The sequence below is a fragment of the Caloenas nicobarica genome, chromosome 2, assembly GCF_036013445.1.
Source record: "Caloenas nicobarica isolate bCalNic1 chromosome 2, bCalNic1.hap1, whole genome shotgun sequence".
Lineage (NCBI taxonomy): Eukaryota > Metazoa > Chordata > Aves > Columbiformes > Columbidae > Caloenas > Caloenas nicobarica.
Genome location: NC_088246.1, coordinates 101,175,048 through 101,192,012, shown reverse-complemented (window position 1 = coordinate 101,192,012; position 16,965 = coordinate 101,175,048). Strand labels below are relative to the sequence as shown.

General features: G+C 39.2%; 1 protein-coding gene across 2 annotated transcripts in view; it reads right to left on the bottom strand.

Moving 5' to 3' along the window:
* TEX10 (testis expressed 10) overlaps positions 1-16,965 on the bottom strand; it is a 63,937-nt gene that overhangs the window by 43,539 nt on the left and 3,433 nt on the right. For both annotated transcript variants that reach the window (XM_065627694.1, XM_065627695.1), the window contains exons 3-7: positions 15,612-15,800; positions 14,125-14,831; positions 8,875-9,118; positions 6,751-6,863; positions 4,234-4,472 (exon numbers count right to left, since the gene is read on the bottom strand). In XM_065627694.1, coding sequence (XP_065483766.1) covers positions 4,234-4,472; positions 6,751-6,863; positions 8,875-9,118; positions 14,125-14,831; positions 15,612-15,797 — 1,489 coding nt within the window. In that variant the 5' untranslated portion in view covers positions 15,798-15,800. The remainder of the gene's footprint in view (positions 1-4,233; positions 4,473-6,750; positions 6,864-8,874; positions 9,119-14,124; positions 14,832-15,611; positions 15,801-16,965) is intronic.

The following is a 16,965-nucleotide window of genomic DNA, read 5'->3' as shown; positions in this document are numbered from 1 at the left end:
GGGACATGCAAGCAGGGTACAGTCCAATTAGCTGGAAGTTGTTATCTCAGCTTAGGAGTACGGTATCGGAATCTGGTTTGCATGGAGAGCCAACTAAGCAGATGTTGAATTATGTGTTTGGAAGTACGGTATTAGTTCCGGAGGACCTTAAGGTGATCATGAGGATGATTATGACGCAGTCGCAGCTGTTGTTGTGGCAGGCGCACTGGCAGCGGTTTTGCAAGGCATCGGTGCAGCAAAGAAGGGGGCCCAATGACCCGTTGAACGGCGTTACAGTAGAGCAGTTGATGGGTACAGGACCGTTCCTGGAAGTACGGGCCCAATTACAGATGGGGCCAGATAGGTGTATTGAGGCAATGCGAACGGCGAGGCTAGCGGTGGAACAGGTTAAGACGGCACAGCCAGCGCCTTCCTATATGTCTATAAAGCAAGGTAGAGAGGAGCCTTTCGCACAATTTATAGACAGAGTTACCACGGCCATAGAGCAGGCGGATGTGCCTGAGTGGATGAGAGCAGCGTTATTGAGGCAGTGTGCAGTTCAGAATGCGAATCAAGCGACTCGGTCTATTCTAATAACGTTGCCAGCAGACGCTACGATTGAGTTGATGTTAGATCGAATGAGCAGGGTTCCGGTAGGGCCTCAGGCTATGTTAGTGGAAGCTATGGATAGGTTAGGGAAAGACCTCCTGCAGGCCCAGCAACAAGCTCTAGCAGCCCAGTCGCAGTTTCAAGAACAAGCCTTTGCTGCGTTAGCTCCGCTCCGTGCTGGTGCTGTGGAAGCTGGAAGCCGGCCTCGTACTGCTGAGGGGAGAAGAAGTAATAAGTGCTTCAGATGCGGACGAGAGGGTCATATCCGTCGAGACTGCAGAGTGACTCGAGTGTGGTGCGAGAACTGCAGATCGACCAACCACAGCTCAGAAGCATGTTACTCGGGAAATGGGAGAATGAGCGCGTCGAGCCGCCGCGCCCCGATAAAAATGGCAGCTCCTGCAGTCGCGACATCGGAGCGACAAACAGCGAGTCAGGAGGAACCAGTACCAGCGCCACGCAACCTGCAGGTGTCCTCCAGCCAGCCACGAGAGGGAGCCTCGGATTGGACTTGGCAACCGCAGTAGAAATAACTTTAACGGACTCCAAACCGCGACGTGTAGCTACAACAGTAAGAGCGCCCTTAGTGATCAACGGTCAACCACAGGGTGCATTACTGATAGGGCGGTCTTCAAGCAGCATGAAGGGACTGACAATTATTCCAGGACTTATCGATGCAGACTATACGGGTGTCATACAGATCATGATTCAGACATTGTTTCCACCTATCCATATTCCTCGAGGCAGCAGAATTGCGCAATTGATACCGCTAATGCAGTTGACAAGAGACATGAAAACAGCGTCTCGGAAGGAGCGAGGTGATCAGGGTTTTGGATCTACAGGACCTGCAGCATTGCTGACAATGCCCATGAATCGACGACCGAATACAACCGTGCGACTGGAATGTCGGGGCCAATTTTTATTACTGTCTATGTTGTTGGACACTGGGGCAGATTTAACCATCGTGGATGCAAAAGCCTCTCCGGAGTGAGTCGCCCCTTGAGAAGGCCCAGACCACCGTTTACTGATGCAGGCAAGAAATCTAGAAGGGCTGCCATTACTTGGAACGTCAACGGTGAGTGGCACCACCACTTGCTGGAGGCAATTCCAGAGGATTCGCTGCAGACCCTTGAACTTGCTGCCGTGGTATGGGCTATGGGGACTTGGAAGGATGAGGCTGTTAATGTGGTGACTGATTCTCTGTATGTGGCAGGCGTTTTGCAGAGAATTGAAGATGCGCAGATCAAAGATGTTAGGCAACCGCGCTTGAGGGAATTATTTAGACAGCTGCGTAGCTCAAGGACATGGGTGTGAAGAGTTTGATGGTATGCGTTGCTTTAATATCTCTGATCACAGCAAGTCCATTCAGTCACAACTAAAGCAGTTGCGGGATCACGTGGAGAAGTTACAAGTAGAGGACGATCCTTTTAGAGCATGGTGGGCTTCGCTAAGATTTCCAAGCTGGTTGCTGAGCTTTTTAGGGCCAATGTTGGTCGGTTTTATCTTTATCGTTATTATATTAAGTATTAGAATCTGTTGTTTATCTTGTATCCGCAATATGTGTGTCAAAGTTATCGAATCTGTTTTTCACAAAGATGTATTATTAGCCCAAAAAGAAAAAGGGGGAATTGTTGGGGAATGGCTACGGGAAAAGGGGCATGGGTCCAGTGATCTGCTGTATCAGGAAAGCTTGTTCTAGTCAGTATGAGTAGGCCTTGGTAGGCCTCGGTGAGCAAGAGTCAGAAACTGCTGATGGAAAAGTACTGACCGAGGGTAATCTGGGTTATTTACAGGCAAAGAGGAGTTTCAGTAAACGACCTTGAGGGACTAGCTCTGGGAAGAAGAGGAGCTTGCATACCAGAGAAACTGCAAGGGGGGTTGGGCTACTTAGGTATTCTCTCCAATTATTGAATGACTAGTAGGCATAATTATCTAAGGGACTATATAAGTGTGTGCAACTTATTAATAAACTGAAGTATGCTTTATCACTCATACTGAGTCGGCTGCATTTCTTCCTCCGCCTTCTCAGGTCTGAATCCCTGGTGGGGTTCTTCCCCGCAGTCCAGGACCATCTCCAGACAGTTTCTGAATATCTCCAAGGATAGAGACTCTACAACTTCTCTGGGAAACCTGTACCAGTGCTTGGTCACCCTAACAGTGAAGTTGTTCCTCCTCAGGTGCAGGACTTCACCTTGGACTTCTTCCTTGTTGAACCATCAGGCCATTTCTCCAGCATGTCGAGGCTGTACTTCCTCCACAGCTAGTAAATTAATTATAACCTCACATCTAGCCAGGCTTTTAGTATGGCACAAGGATTATTTTGAAGGGTAAGATAAATTGTCCACACAAGCAGATAGAGATTTGTGGGTAAACAATCTCTTACTTGCACTGAAATTCCTGAACCTTTACAGGATCAGCACTCAAGATCCATCCATGCTAATATTCAGCAATTTCATTTAAACTTTTTTTAAGCTTATTATTTTCTGCATTCCTGAGGTAAATTATTGCACTAAAATAGCCACTTTGGCTAGGAAAAACATCAGCCATTCTCCACTATCTGGTAAATGTTTGGTAGACAAAAGAAAAAGCAGTGTTTCATTATAAAGAAGAGTGCAACAATAGTTTGGAAACTACTTTCTTAAGTAGCCACTCTTCTGCTTTAGCTCAGCTGGTAAGACAGGCACATCTCTGTCTTTGGACTATTATTTGCCTTCAACAGGAAGCTAAATTTGGAGTGCAAATAGGAATTATTAGTTATAATCTCTGTCACCAGGGACATAGGAATAGACAGATTCACAATTAAAATGGACTAACAAGGAGATACAACTGCCTGCCAAAATATATTTGAGGGACATTTGACATCTTTTCACCTTACAACGTCAACAATGAAACCTGCTAGCAGCATATATAGCAGCATATAACCTCTGCTTGGCTGCGTGGCTGTAGAATTCACTTCTACTAGAGTGGTAAGACTCAAGAGACCTCTGCCACCTTTAGATTTACCGAAATATTCCTTTCTTTAGGAAGTCCTACATCAATCACTTAACAGACATGTCAACCAAGGTCTCATCTGGAACACAACCAAGTAGTACTTGAAAAGGAAAAAAAAAAGCCAAGCCAAAATACTGTACCACAATCGGTAATATGTTTTCTCTTGAAAAAGGATTCAAACCAAACACCTTGGAAAATATTCTACAGCAGCTTCCATCAAAACTATCTTGGCATTTCATGTCATTGCAGAACTAGAATGGTCATCTGACAGTGCTCACAGAAGAGTAATGGCTGCATTAATGATTTTAAATAAGGACTGGAATATTGAAGTATCATGCACCTCCACATTCCAGTAATTATTTATTTCAGTGAAGAAAACACATCTTCCTATTTATAAGAATATCTTAAGTAGTAAAACCAGAGAACAGCTACACAAATATATTAATACTTTGTATATCAACAATATGAATCTAACAGCATTCCTAAAAATCAAGCAGTTTTCAATGCTACACACAGGGATATGACTACAAAATTCAATTCACCTCTATAGACAAAATACATTATGATGTAACAACTGAGGATGTAAGATGAAGTGACCTGAAACTCAAGCTGTCATTGCATAATTTTGCTTTGCAGCAAATACTCATATCTTACCTTTGTTTTGCTGTATTTGCATTAGTCTCCAAGTCACACCAAGCAATCTGTTCACCTGCTTGCTATTCAGCTTGCTGCCATCCTGAAGAGTGTCTGTCACAAATTTTCTTATCATGTCCAGCCAACCAGAATCCGTCTGAAGTGTTGAAGTGCTTGCTAGTGAAACCATTATGTCACACAAGGTTAAGTTCAGTAAGAGATGGTCTACACTGTTTGAGGATGTCATATAATACCTGTTGCTAAGGGGAAGGGGCAGGAGGAAGAAAAGAAAAGAGAGTTTAAAATACACATATTGTGCCTTTTAATATATGTTACTTTGGTAGAAATCATACTACGTAGAAAAAAAAGTCTAAATATTAAAGTTATAAAGCCAATATGCACTTTAAAAGTCTTCACATTTGACATTTGGGTACCTGAAATTTTTTGTTCTGCCACCAAAATGTCTGTTTCTCATATTTATAGTGGCGGCAACAACCAAAGCTCTAAATTGTATCTTTATAGCTGGTTTCTCCTGTTTGACATTCTTACTGTGGTCTAGCGCCACTTTTAGGTGACTGAAACCAGTAACAGAATGCTAAAAAAATTAATCCTTAGTTTCAGTATCTTCTGTGTCTCTTCTTCTGTGAGGAATCACATGGATTTTGTAATTACTACACAATGACAAAAAGCACCATGAACGCAGAGAAATTTATGTACTTTTTTCCAAACTCATGTGGAATCAAAACCACCTTTTTCAACATTACAATATTCTGCAGGACCACTCCATTGCCCTACAGAGGTTTGAGAAGCAAAATTGGGGATATTAAGAAAGAAATCAAGGGTACTGCAGATTGACATATAATGCTCGAACTTCTCTACTTGCTGACTGGCCACTCATAGCATAAAAAAAAATAATAATAAATCACAGCATTTATCCACAGAAAGCTGTACAATATAAACACCTACATTCAGAACACAAAATCAAACATGAAAATGAAAGAACTTCAACCTGCACTAATGTAAGTGTAGTCACCCACCAGTTCAGAGCCAACCATTTCAACATAAGCAAATAAATCTCAACCCGCGGACATCACTTACACATGGCATAAATACTAATAACTTTTCTGTGTTCAGAACATGTAGATACTACATGGTACATACTGTGGTAGATTTCTGCAACATTTTGGAAACTGGAGAAGAAAGGAAGCCTCAAAATGCCATGCAAGATTCCCAAATGCAGGCCTTCAACCAAATACATTGGTAAGCAAGGAAAACAAAAGCAATCATTTTTACTTTCATGGATGAAGCTAAGTTTCCAGAAGGCTTGAAGTAACAGTCAGAATAAAAACACAAAAAAAGTTTCACAGATTATTTTTCCTCCATGTATCCAACAATATATTTAAAGTGCAAGAATGGGGCAAAATTTAGTAGCAGAGTGAAAAAGGATGAACAGAAGTACGGTTAGTCAGGATATCATCTATAAAACAAGAAAGATGGTTGCATTGTCTAACTACTAATTCTGAGATTTTCAGTTTCCAGGAAGGGTGTTCAGGTCAAAACCTGGAAAAGCAAAACACCTTTTGGCTTTATAAACTTAATGGGTAAGACTTAGCTGAAATGAAAGCATTTCACAAAGAGCTATGCTGTACTTCTGATCTACGTGCCCTTCCAGGAAGAGAAAACGCAAGTGAAAATATTAAACAGGATTTCAGCCTCAAGCATACCTGCACTGCGGTAGACCCTTAGCATAAAAAGAGGTGATTCTACTACTACAGCTCTATCTACAGTGGTAGTTTGCAAGTATTTGAAACTAAGATAGACACAGGCTGATACCCCTTATACATACACCGGCATTTTACACAGACTGCAAAGGCGCAGAACAACTCCAGAACAGACTACATGTGAACATAGTCTCACACCTGGGAGCTGAAAGGGGAGACAACCTGCTACTGGCCTGTACCAGAACTAAATTGGTGCACCCACTCTGCCAGCTCAATAGTTAAGAAATGCGTCAGTGTTTGACTTGTCCTGCTCCAGTACTGCTTTGCCATACAGGATAGGCACGATATGACCCATCTCCTCTCCTAGCTATATTTATCCAGCCCTGTAATACAACTGTAGAAGAGTAGATGTGGGTGAAAAAAAAAAAAATTTAACTATGTTTTGATGTAATTCAGCAGTCAACTGAAGAAGACATGCAGAAATATGAAACCAGACTATCACAAATCACCATTTAGCAATATGCAAATTCCAGATCAAGTGTTCAATAAAATACTTTAATTTCTCTAAGACAGCATTTTAATTTCTACTGGATGCTATTCAGATGACTTCCTATACAATACTTTTACAAAGAGCAACCAAAACTTCTCAGACCAAAGCAATGCTACCTTCCTATGAAAACTTCTCTACAGATCTTCGAGGAACACACAATAAAAAGTTTTCTTTTCCAACATTAAAAACCTAAAAGCATGAGACTCACATTGTTACACTTATTTTACGAAATTAAAAGCTGTAACATGACATTGATTTTATTCTTACCCTTTGCACGAATCTTTCTTTTTGTGCTTTACTGTCTCCTGTAAAGAATACGGAAAATGACGCATGAAGTGGTGCTTGAAATCAACAAGGTAATTCATTCGAAGCCATAGCTCCTGTTAAGGAAAGCAGATGATAGACAGGAAACATGGTAGTAAGTCAAATACATCAATACAGTCATCTTCCAAAATCTTTTAGTGGAATCAATGAAAACCAGAAACTTTACCATCTGTTTGCAAGCGTTCATATACTTTACTTTCAGATGTAAATGTGAAGGCCTCTGCATGAACCTGAAGGTCCACAAAACAAGGTGGAGCAACAACATTTAATCCAAACTGGACCAGTATATTTTCTTTGCACATATTGATGTGGATATGTGCAATATTAAACTGTGTGACTTACAGATGTGAATCAAAAGTGCTTTATATCAATTTATCAGGGTACTAAAAAATCAGAATGAACTCTGATTAACTTACAGTGACTGTCCTGAGTTTTCCATTAAGATGTATTCTGACATCACCTTCATCTTTCCCCATTATCAGTGTACTTGTAGTTCAAAGCCCACTGACAAATGTTTTCCAGTAGAAAGGCCATCCTTACAGACAAAGGATTTTTTTTTTTTCAATATTTACAAATAATTTTACTTTGTGGGTTAGCAGACCCTCGCAGCCACCATTCCATAAAGTATCCAGCAGAACTCATCAGAAAAAAAAGCCTGCACTGCTATCAAATTGGTCAGGCAGAATAATCTTTTTGATACTCAAGTATTAAGAACAGAGAATGACCATTAAACTATTTCAAAGGTTAATAGGTTTCCACTAAGCATATTCAGAGGTTTTCCAAAGTGTCTACAATAAGCACTTCGGTCTGTAAGCCCAAGGGCTATTAAATAAGCAAAGCTTCCATTTTCAAACTGAACCATTCGAATGGATTTTAGGTATAAAGGTGACTATAAAGGAAAAGACAAAATAAACTGTTTATCTAAAACACAATATGCTCCAAAAAAAATTTTGTATGAACATCAGAACTTTTTTTTCCAAAATATCATCAGTTCATAATGCAACTACGTGTACCTAGAACAGCTCTCAACTTGCCACAGGCGCGCACCTTTCAGATAACCAAAATGCAGACATCCTATGGCTAAGGGCAGCAGTTCTGCAGTACCCTAAAGAAAAAGGCTGCCACATGTATTTACCTGGCCAACTGCCTGTTTTCCACTTGTTTCCACAGGCCCTCTAGAAAAGATGAAGGGGGGGGAAAAAAAAAAAAAAGGGAACAGCGTGTTTTGTTCAGACACTCTGAATCCACCCCTCAGGCTGTGTATGTTTGGTAACTCTGGTCTAAGGGAATGATTCCACAAATGTGTTTCCATAACTACTCTAAGTGTACATTTTTGTTTAGCGAATGGACCTACAGTCCTACACACATGTAAAACAAAGAGCTGTCAAGACATTCCTTCCAACTACTCTCAACAGCCTAAGTGGAAAGAGTGTTCTTTTTTCAGTTTGCAAAAATATTTGAAGAGCAGCGAAAGTTACAAAAAAATAGCAACTCATTTATCAAAGACAGGCAAAATAATGAGGGAAAAAAAACTTCAAGGATATTTTCCAAAATTCTTATTGAGGTCTTGATTCAATGTCTTGTGATACTATCAGTCATGACACAACGTAGGCTGCACCAAGCAATTACAGCATCTCATACCACCCGTTATCCCCTACCTTTCCAAGGCTTTAGGCTTTGTTCACTTCCACCCCATGACCCCTGTAAATTTTTTCAACACATAAAACCAAGAAACAAATAACTCCATTCTCTACTTTGTTCGGATTTATATTCGAAAGGTTATGTGGGAGGCAAAATGCTCCTCTTCTCCAATACCACTTTCAATTTCAAAAGCTTTTGTGCTGCAGTCTGTGAAGGATTCCTGGAGACTACCGTTGCACTCATTGCTCAGTTCAACAGATTCTTTTCTAGAGTAAGACACTTGACAAAATCTAAAATAAAATTCTAAGCAAACCTAGGCTTTTTCCTCAATAAAATATTTCCACTACTTCCAATCACCAAATCACTAGTTTCCAATCAAAACAAAATGAACTGTCATCATTATGCCACAGATCACGTCTCCCTTACCATTTTGTACGTTTCATCATGTCGCTTTGTGAGCTTCCACAATAAATGTATTATACTAAGCACTTGCTGCATAAGCTGCTGAGATTCTGATTCCAAAAGGTTTCCAAGAATGGGAGCTGATTGTGCAGGAGATGCTTCAATCCAGCACTCAATCAGTAATGGAATTATTATCTCAATAAAACCTTTTAAGTTTTCAGCCGAGGACAGGCCTTTTTCTGCACTGTCCATTATGCTTGCCACAGACCTAAATGACAAAGGCAAAAAAAAAAAAAATTACACCTTTCAAAACAGGTTAACAGATGAGAGCAATATCACTTTCTGAATAACAGGAAAAATGACTTTTTAAATACATTAAATGTTTGCTTGCTTTCTTGCTAGATACTTCAGTAAGGAAAAATGGGAGTTGCCAACCATCTACAACAAACCTTCTCCAGAGTCTCCCTGCAAGTTTGTAACAACTTAGATTTCAGTATTTCTTTCCCCATTGTTATATGTAAAGTCTATAAAGTGGAGAAATGTGATTTGCATCATCATACCACTTTCAACCAACAGATAAGAATTTGCTGTACTCAGCACAACAAAATAAAAAAGCTTTCAGTTTTAAGCTCCTTGAAGCAAAATAATGAAACTGACTACAAAGTATTGTCAAATGCATGTGGTTTATTACAGCTAGTAACCATCTCTATAATAAACATAATGGTTGTTCATATTAATAGGAAAGAAAAAAAAAATCATTCTGAAAAAATATAACTTTGGTTCCCACCTGATATTCACCTTTAATGCTCTGGAGAGCAAGCAGCTGTAAAATCTGATAATGAAGTTAAACAAATTTTATCAAAAAACTACAAGATATAGTTTAAATTAAAAGAACATCTCCCAGAAAGCAAGAAAACCAAGGACTTTTTACCTCCATCCCCCCCCTCAACAATCTTCATTTTCAAAAGGGATTGTCAGCACAAATGACCAAATCCCGCTCCTAGATCAAGTCAGGCAATTTGTATCCATTTTAAAATAAGGTTCTTTAAAGAAAGAAACCCCTAAATAACTCCCAATAATTTTAAGCAATACAGAAGCTTCTGAAAGGGTTTCCAAACAACAAGAGACACGCTGAACCTTCCATTAAACTTTCTGTTTCAGTGACATTCTCCAAGTGATTTTTCTTTACATATACACCCAAAAATAGGATCTAAAAGACTACTTGCTTTCTTTCCACTGATAGGCAAAGAAGTTCTCTTTACAAATATTTTAACTGAATGTTTGATTAAAGAGGTAAAGCAGTTTTTCCTGGTCACCTTGTAATTTACAAATTATCCAATGAGTTACATCCTTCTATGAAGCTTTATTTCTCATGCTGTTGCAATCATCTATAATATGCAGATAATAAAAAATTTCATTCTGTCTTGTCTCTCTGGTTGAAATTGCTATCTCAAGAAAATTACTAAACCAAAACAAACCCAGGTATTAACAAACTCTAAAAGGAGCAGGGAGAAGACAATTGCAAAGGAATAAAAAGAACGTGAGAGACAAACACCACCCCTTTTTCCATGAAAGCAAATGGGAGAGAGAATTTAGATCTCCAGCATAAAATAAAGTGGAAAACCAGAAACTTAACTGGTCATAAGAAAAAAATGCTAGTTTTATCTGTAGTAGCTACTACAACTATCAGACATCTTAAAATGTTATAAAGATTAGGATTAACTGCAACAACCAACATATGCAGTCAATGTAATTTGGATTATTTGTCCATTTTTTGTTGCTCTATATTCCTTCTACACCACAGGCACTGCAGTAAAGACACCAGTTTCTTTCAGACTATAAAGAGAGTTTAGGGTGAATGGTTCCAACTTAGACATCTAACTCGTAGTCATCTAAAGACACAGTAGACAAATCCCATCTTCCAGTTGTAACCACAAGGAATTCTAAAGTGTGACTGGACAACCCAGTTGACGCCAAGATCATAACTTCACTGAAAAAGTTAGGTCGTCCTGTAAATGCTATGCCATGACTACACACTCCACTGAGATTCTGAAATGTCACTAATTGGCTGAAATTATTCTGAAGTAGTAGTCTTTAATCGTTTCTCTGAAAATAATATCTGATATTACAGCAGAGCTCTGGAATTTGAGCAATCTCTGGAACACGCACACAAAAAAAATCTCCCAATTAAACATCAAAGAGTGCACGAAACCCAAGAACACACACCCAACACACACCTGAAGACTCTTACAAAAGTATAAGACAGACCTCCAACTATTTCAGTACTTTTCTGAAAGGTACAGCAAAGGGAAGTCAAGGAAGTGTAAAAGGAAAAGAACATAAGGAAACAACTTCCTGTTGCTTAAAATATGAAATGTCATTGGAAGTCAATAAGTTTTTATGGCTTAAAGTCTAAGCCAGGTTACTGTCCTCCTTTTGTGTGTGCACTGACAACTGCAGCAAAGAAACACTCAGTACACCAAGTGAACTGTATTTTCCATCTGATGCACAGGTCACACCATGTACATATTTATTCACTATGCTTCGTCTTCCATTTTGGTCTCTCAAGTCGTCTTTGCTTTTCTCCACAGCTTCATTTTGTCCTTTCTCAGCAGAAACAGAAGATCTACCATTTCTCTTCAGCACCACTTCCATTCCAAAAACACACCACACACCTTGGTATCACCACATTTAAGTTGTGAAGGTTTTCCATTTTTCCACACCTGAAATGAATTTGATGCAAAAAGCAGCACAGTCAGAGGATATATTCTAACAGTCACTGTAATCATTAATTCACACACAGTAGGAAGACCTAGCACACAACAGAAAATAATGGAGTCTTAAGCTTTGCATTGTTGAACCATCCAGCATGCAAAGCTCGGAATCCACACTTTTTCCTAAACATTAAAACTGCAAACTGATTCTGAAAATCCCTTTCCGTAATCACTAGGTTATCAATGAGGTGCCATCGCTAACAAATGAACTTGCAAGATTGAAAAGATATGAGAATTTTTTAAATGTAGCATACTATTAGTGGTGTTTGGAAGCCTGCTTTTTAAAGAACAAAGTTGAAACTCACTTGCAGTATTAGTGATGAGGCCATCAATACATACACACCACAATTAGTTACTTATGGTTTGGTCAAGGTATTACCTACAGTTAGGGCTTGACTATTTGTGCATTGATTTCTTTAAGCAAAACCACACATACTGTTTGAGATTTTGGAAGTACTCAAGGAGCATTACAGATGTTCTGCACCTCTTATTAGAAGCAATTTCTGTCCTTACAGTAATAGCCACAGAAGAGGCCTGGAAATGCCTGTAAAAGGCCACAGCTGGGATTGGAAAAGACAGAATTAATCATCTTCAGATGACTAGAAAATATTTCAGTGGCAAATACAAAAGTCACCACAGTAACTTCCACTCCTAGCATTTTGCAGATATCCACTAAAACAAGCTGTACCAGCCCTTTGGGCAAAATGAACATACCAAAAATATGCACAAATGCAATAGAACAAGAACATTTTAGTACCTTCTGCAGATGGCCCTTCTCTTTCCATTCTTCTGTTCTGCTGCCATCAGCTTGCTTTGCCAATCTCGCCTTGGATTCTAGCAATGTTTCTTTCTATTCTTCTTGCTCCTCCTCATGCTTGCAAACGCCTTTTTGAAAGTATTTATAACCACAAGTGGATCACGATGTTTCACCAAAATCTAGCTCCTCAGAAAAGCAGAATCCAATTCAGGTGACACCAGAAGTTTATTTTCGTAGACCTTAGACACAATGCATCTTCAGCTACTATGGGGCATGGTATATCACACACGACATATCATTCAGGGCACCACACGAGAATCCTCTGAAATACGGTTGTCCACAATTATATGCTTCTGACTGCAGAGATGAAGACCATAGGACTGTTTCATGCTCAGCATTGATCCCTTTCCCCTTCCTCAAGTGGGCTTCACTGGCATAGTTTCCAACTAAAGTTTTAACCAGAGCAGACATTTCTGAGCATGACTGAACTCTTATGCTATGTTAATATGCTACCTGCCAAGAGGAAGCCTAGGAGAGTGGGAATGGAAGCATCATCTGTGTGTCTCCATGATAGAGCTGGAAAACATCTGCCAATTCAGGCCAATACCTGTGGTATTAAAACAGGAGGTCTCTCTTCTGCACTTGATTCCCATATATGAGATGGACATAGCAATGCATTAGGTAGTGGGTTTTAGACCCTTTTCTGCCACTGACTTCCTAGATGAATTTGGTATAACTGCTTTATACCCCTTATTCAGTCTCCCCCAGCAGTAAAACAAGGATTGTGGTTTGTCTTCAAGCCAACTTGATACCCATGGTTTAGAAGTACCGTGTAACAGCTGAACAGTTTCTATTTTGTAAGTCATTGTTTCAGGTCTCCTACCAGCCAGTATGTAGCATCTATAGCAATGCATATACATGAGGATGCTAACGCTTAAAAGGTACCATGAAGTGGGATGATAAGTTCCCCTCTAGTTTGAGGAGCCAGTGAATCAGAAAGGAGGAAGAGAAATAAAGACGGTTAGTTATTTCTCCCTTAACTTCACCTTGCATCTATTTAGAGTACTACTAAAAACACAGAAACCTTTCTGTGACTAAGCACACTACGCTTCCTTCCATATTTCTCAGCGTCTCAGACAAGACATCTTTTATCTATAGGGAAGATATGAACCAGTGAATTGATTATCTAGAATCAGAAACTCAGCAGAACTTCATAGAGCCAAACACATCTCACCACACTGTCCTTTTTAAAAGGAGCTATATACAAAGAAAAGGGACTCCTGAACTTACGATAGACTCTTGAAGGCAAAAGCACAAAATTTCAGTCAAATTCATTATCGCAGTGTAAGAAATAAGCTTATGGTCAATGCAAAGAAATTTGCCTGCCTGCCCCGTGTCTATTTGATGTCCTGCAACAACCTGTAGTTACCTGTTCGCATTGAAAAAAAAAAAACAACAAACAAAAACTCTAGAGTTTATCTTCCAAAATAATTACGAATAGCATAAAATAAAGCTGTTTTATAATGGGAAAGTTCATGTTATAGGCATAGCACAGTTATCTGAGTATTTACATATTTTCAAGCCACTGCATTAAGACTGCCCATTACACTAAATGCAAACAGGGCAAAGGGACAATCCCACAATAAAAAAAATAAATTGTTGTCTTCAACACTAACAAACCACAGTTTAACATTGTGATCATACAGTTGACATTAATTCCCAAATTAGCTAAGGTTTTCTCACCTCAATCTAAATGATGAGTTGATCTTTGGTCGTAAGCCACCATTTTCAAACAGTTGTATATGTTGCTGATTATTTGCATGGTCCTTCCAACTGATGCATATTGGGTTCCTCACAGAACGAGGGGTATCCTTTTGTCCTTGAAGTCCTTCATCCTCTGTTTCACTGGATCCATCTACCACTGCTTGGAGAAACTTCTTGAGCCTTGTAAGTACATTTAACCTCCACTGCTGAGAAGTTACTCTGCGATTTGGGTTAACAGAGAGCATCCAGGAAAGTTTCTCTCTGCTTTTGAGTCTTTTTGACAGCTGCTGGTGGGAAATAAGCTCTACAAAATTCTTCAACAATATACTGCTGCGGTCTGTGAGAAGAGCTGGGTATGCTTCCAACAAAACGTCCAAGACTTTCAATGAATCCTCCTGAATTCCCTCACTGATATGAGTCATGGCACTGGAGAGATGGGCACTTACCAAAGGAAAAAATGGAGCAATCTGTTCAGCTCTTATTTTTGAAGCCAAGAATTGCAGCAGGTGAACAGCTGCTCCTCTGACACCAGAATCTTTGTCTGTAAACACAGCTGCCACCTCACTTATTATATTTGAGAGGTGTGCATCAATTAAAAATGGATAATGAGAAAGAAGATCTTTGAGCCCAAGAAGTGCATTATGCTTAACCCCAGGACTATAGTGATGCATCTGTGAAAGTAAATCCTAAAAGGAAAGAAACACATAGACTTGCCATCATTATTTCTTTAAGCTCTTTAAACTTCCCAACCTATTTCCAGCACATTTTTCTCAAACACTCAAAAATACAGAATTTATTCTTATGATGTACCGCTGTTCATAACAGCATAATACATTCAGAACAAATACAAAATTAAAGTGTGATAATGAACAATCATGAAAATTCAATGACAGGAAAAACAAGACACCATTACTTGTCCTTCAAGTAACTACATTTATGCACAACCCTACTGACTTAACAGAGGGATGATCAAAAATAAGTCCTCTCACAGTTCGCCTCAAAAGTAGAACTATGAAATCTCAGTCTCAACAGCTTTCTTCAGTTTAAGCAGAGAGCTGCAAGAGATAGAAGATGATGCAAAGGAAGGAAAGCAGAACCACCGCCCAAAGAAATGCAAGATTTTTCAAAAAACAATCTCAGGAAGCCTACTTTTTAAAAGCATGTCCTTAAGTTATGAACCACGGCTTTCAAAAACCAAATGTTAATCCTAGATACTTAAACATGTGCAACTTTAGTTTTTGCACTGCTGAAAACCTTTCCTTTGGGTTATATGCTGGTCCAGCAATTTGAGTCATTAAATTCACAGGTCAGCTTATTGCCAAGGACAAAGAGACTATATGCAGATACTCTCCTGGGGTTTTAATTTTTTAAAATAAATGTGTTTTCCTAAACTCTAATAAACATAGTAAACCTAGACACATGACAAGTAATCTTCTGTCATTTCAGAAGGTAACGGCACAATATACCTTTATGTTAAGTTTTCTATTTTGCGTAGGAAGCATTCCATCTTCTTTAAGCTGCTCAGGAATTTGTATGGCCTTTGTTTTGAAGGTAGTATCAGTTGCATTCTCTAGTTTAGGCTTTTTTTTCCCAACTTTTAATTTCACTTTCTGGAAATCTTCTTGATGTTTCCTTTTTTTAGTCATTCTCATTCTCTGCAAAAAAGACATTAAAAATTTTAATTTTATTAAATATACTACAAGCAAATATTTTTTCCACCAAAGAGCAGCAACTTCCTAATGAAGACTACTGGTTTTATGTTTTTTCCTATGCATAAACTAGTGTCTGCTCCCAAGACAAGATGCTAGGCTAAACAGACATGCAGACTGAGCCAGTACAGCTGTTCTTCTCATGACCAGAAAACATTCTGCTGCTCCTTTGGTTGTCTTTGCTCTGAGAACTACTTTATTGAAAAAGATCACTTAAGTATCTGCATCTTCCACTGTTTTATCAGATTAAGTTATTGGGTTTGTTTTGTTTTTAAAAGTTCCTGCCAATAAAGCCACTTTTTACGCAGTTGACTCTTGCCAAGCCAAAGGAGCTCAGTGAACTGTTTAATTTAATTTGTACATTGTTTACCAGTTCAATCATTAATAGCCTACATTCTGCACAGGTGAAATCATGGGTTTAATCAAGCCTTCACTGATAACAGTATTATACAAGCATCTAAGAAAACTTCCACTATAGACTGAAAAGTCCAGTCTGTGCATTAAAACACAAAAACTACAAAGAATGGGGTGGAAAGAGGTTAAATGGGCACATATAGAGAAAAAAATAGACTGAAAAACTAAGTCAGGTTTCATAAGGCATAAGAAATACAGTAGTATGAATAGGTATACTTAGAAGTCATATGGACGTATTACAACAGATGTACAATAACCAAAACAAATCAAAACCCACACTTTAGTTTCTGAATGACTTTTTGGTTTTGACATATCTGTACTGATAAAAGTACTCTTAATTCTACCAGACTGTGGTGTGCTAACACCTGGCCAGGTGCCCACCAAAGCCACTCTGCCACTCCCCTCCTCAGTTGGACAGGGCAGAGAGAATATAACAAAAGGCTCATGGGTTGGGACGAGAACAGGGAGAGACCACCCACCAATTACCAGTACAGGCAAAACAGACTTGACTTGGGAAAAATTAATTAATTTATTCCAAATCAAATCAGAGTCGGATAATAAGAAATAAAAACTAAATCTCAAAACGCCTTCCCCCCACCCCTTCCTTCTTCCTGGGCTTAACTGCTGATTTTCTCTACCTCCTCCCTGGCAGCGGCACAGGGAGACAGGGAATGGGGGTTGTGGTCAGTTCATCACA